The sequence below is a fragment of the Anarrhichthys ocellatus genome, unplaced genomic scaffold (assembly GCF_004355925.1).
Source record: "Anarrhichthys ocellatus isolate YVR2014 unplaced genomic scaffold, GSC_Weel_1.0 scaffold1729, whole genome shotgun sequence".
Lineage (NCBI taxonomy): Eukaryota > Metazoa > Chordata > Actinopteri > Perciformes > Anarhichadidae > Anarrhichthys > Anarrhichthys ocellatus.
This window is the reverse complement of record NW_022281703.1, coordinates 344-2,801: the sequence shown is the minus strand read 5'-3', so window position 1 is coordinate 2,801 and position 2,458 is coordinate 344. Positions and strand designations below refer to the sequence as shown.

General features: G+C 42.6%; 1 protein-coding gene across 2 annotated transcripts in view; it reads left to right on the top strand.

The window, feature by feature from the left end:
* The window catches only part of tspan12 (tetraspanin 12), a 6,765-nt gene extending 4,360 nt beyond the window's left edge, over positions 1-2,405 (top strand). For both annotated transcript variants that reach the window (XM_031839571.1, XM_031839572.1), the window contains 3 exons: positions 128-235; positions 326-469; positions 1,245-2,405. In XM_031839571.1, the coding sequence (XP_031695431.1) occupies positions 128-235; positions 326-469; positions 1,245-1,541 (549 nt within the window). In that variant the 3' untranslated portion in view covers positions 1,542-2,405. The remainder of the gene's footprint in view (positions 1-127; positions 236-325; positions 470-1,244) is intronic.
* Positions 2,406-2,458: the final 53 nt, after the last annotated feature.

Here is a 2,458-nt window from a genome sequence, read left to right as displayed (position 1 = left end):
CTCTCCCTGTCTCTCTCTCTTACTCTCTCTCTCTCTCTCTTACTCTCTGTCTCTCTCTCTCTCTTACTCTCCCTGTCTCTCCCTCTCTCTCTCCCTCTCTCTCTCCCTCTCTCCCTCTGTCTTTCAGCCGTCGGTCCAGCGCTCTGATATGATCAGTCTGAAGTCTCGGATGCAGAACTTCGGCCTGCAGCGTTACCAGTGGCTCACACACACCTGGAACAGCTTCCAGACAGAGGTCAGAGGACACACACACACACACACACACACACACACACACACACACACTGAGCTGACAGGTCTGTGTCTGTGTGTGTGTTGTCCTCAGTTTAAATGCTGCGGGGTGATCTACTTCACTGATTGGCTGGAGATGACAGAGATGGAGTGGCCTCCTGACTCCTGCTGCTCCAATCAGTATCCAGGATGTGCTCGCCACGCCCACTACCACGACCTCAGCGACCTGCACCAAGAGGTGAGGGACCGCCGCCTCTGATTGGATGAGAGACAATCGGAGCCACGGCTGCTGTCTTCCAATCAGAGACGTCTTTTTTATTTGATCTGCTTTTCTACTGGTTTCTGTGTGTCTGCTTCCTCCTCTTCATCATCATCACCATCTGAAAGATTAACAATAAAGAAATACATACAGATATTGATATTAAATCAAATTGAATTTTCTTTTGAAAAAGTCAAGTAAAATCAAGTAAATGTTTATTTATTTAATATGTATTATTAGAAACTTCCTGCTGCTGTTCACTAATTCATTTGAGTTCATTTAGTGGTGTTCCAGTTGAAAAAACTATGAATGTTCCAGTAAAATTACTATAATAATGAAATATAAATAATATAATAATAAAATATAATAAAAATGATGTTAAATTATGTATTTATAAAACCCAGTTATATTTGAATAAAAGTCCCTGAAGAGAAGAAATTTAAGTTAAACTTTAAAAAGAATCTGCAACAACTGAAACACAAATAATAAATACAATATAATATATATAATAAATATATAATATCATTTATAAAAATGTACTTTATAAATTCTCAAATAAAAGGATTAAAAATGATTATTTAATTATTATTGTTCAAAAATGATTTTCTATTTTCTGTTGCTGTTTTCAGACTTTCTGTCAAGGAAACCATCATTTCCTGCAGATGTTTCACAATAAAAGCCTCGAAGAAGCCTGGCACTGAAAGAATACTTCCTGTAGTTTTGAGTTCTTTCTTCTTCTGTGGTTTTGTTTCAGGGCTGCGGTCCAAAGATCTACGGCTTCATTCGAGGGACGAAGCAGCTGCAGGCGCTGCGTTTCCTGGGCGTGTCCATCGGCGTGGCTCAGATCCTCGCCATGGCGCTCACCCTCACGCTGCTCTGGGCGCTTTACTACGGGAGGAAGTCTCCAGAGCCGGACCCGAACCAGGACCAGGACCCGGAGGACTCGGCCCCCCTCACCGTCACACACGGCCCCTCAACCGAAGACCCAAACAGACCCGAGACCACCTCCAAACCCGGAGAACAACGGTTTGAGATGGAGCGACTGTCCTGAAAGGGTCTCTCACTTCCTGGTTACTGAGACCTGATCCGGACCAGGATAACGGACTTCAGCTACAGACCCGATCCGGACCAGGATAACGGACTTCATCCACAGACCTGATCCGGACCAGGATGACGGACTTCATCCACAGACCTGATCCGGACCAGGATGACGGACTTCATCCACAGACCTGATCCGGACCAGGATAACGGACTTCATCCACAGACCTGATCCGGACCAGGATGACGGACTTCATCCACAGACCTGATCTGGACCAGGATAACAGACTTCAGCCACAGACCTGATCTGGACCAGGATAACGGACTTCATCCACAGACCTGATCTGGACCAGGATAAGGGATTATAAAACTATTATTATTATGATAGAAACGAGGAATAAAACTATCAAATGTGATAAAAAACCTTCTGAACTCTAAAGGAAACCTGAGGAGCTCAAAGCATTCTGGGACTTTGAGTTTTTTTCACTGAAGGAGAACATGAAGTGAAGAAGTGAAAAACTGAACATCTTTAAAGTGAACGTCTTTGTGTCTATTGGTTTGCATGGTGTTGAATATTTAATAAAATCTGTCTCACTGCAAAAAATTACGAAACATTAAAGCAGGATCAACTGTGGACGTTTGATTTAGTGACCAGACTCTGCAGATGAGGCGGGCGGGGTTAAACAAAGATGAGAAAACATTTATTATTTATGTGTATTATTGTGAAGTCTGTTTCTCCACATGTGGGATTATTTAACATATTAAATATCAAAATCAAACTATCCAAAAATATCCATCTGAACAATAAGGGTATTTCCCAAATGTTATAAACCTGAGCCAGCCCTAACTACGAACCTGAACCAGCCCTAACTATGAACCTGAGCCAGCCCTAACTATAAACCTGAACCAGCCCTAACTATAAACCTGAAC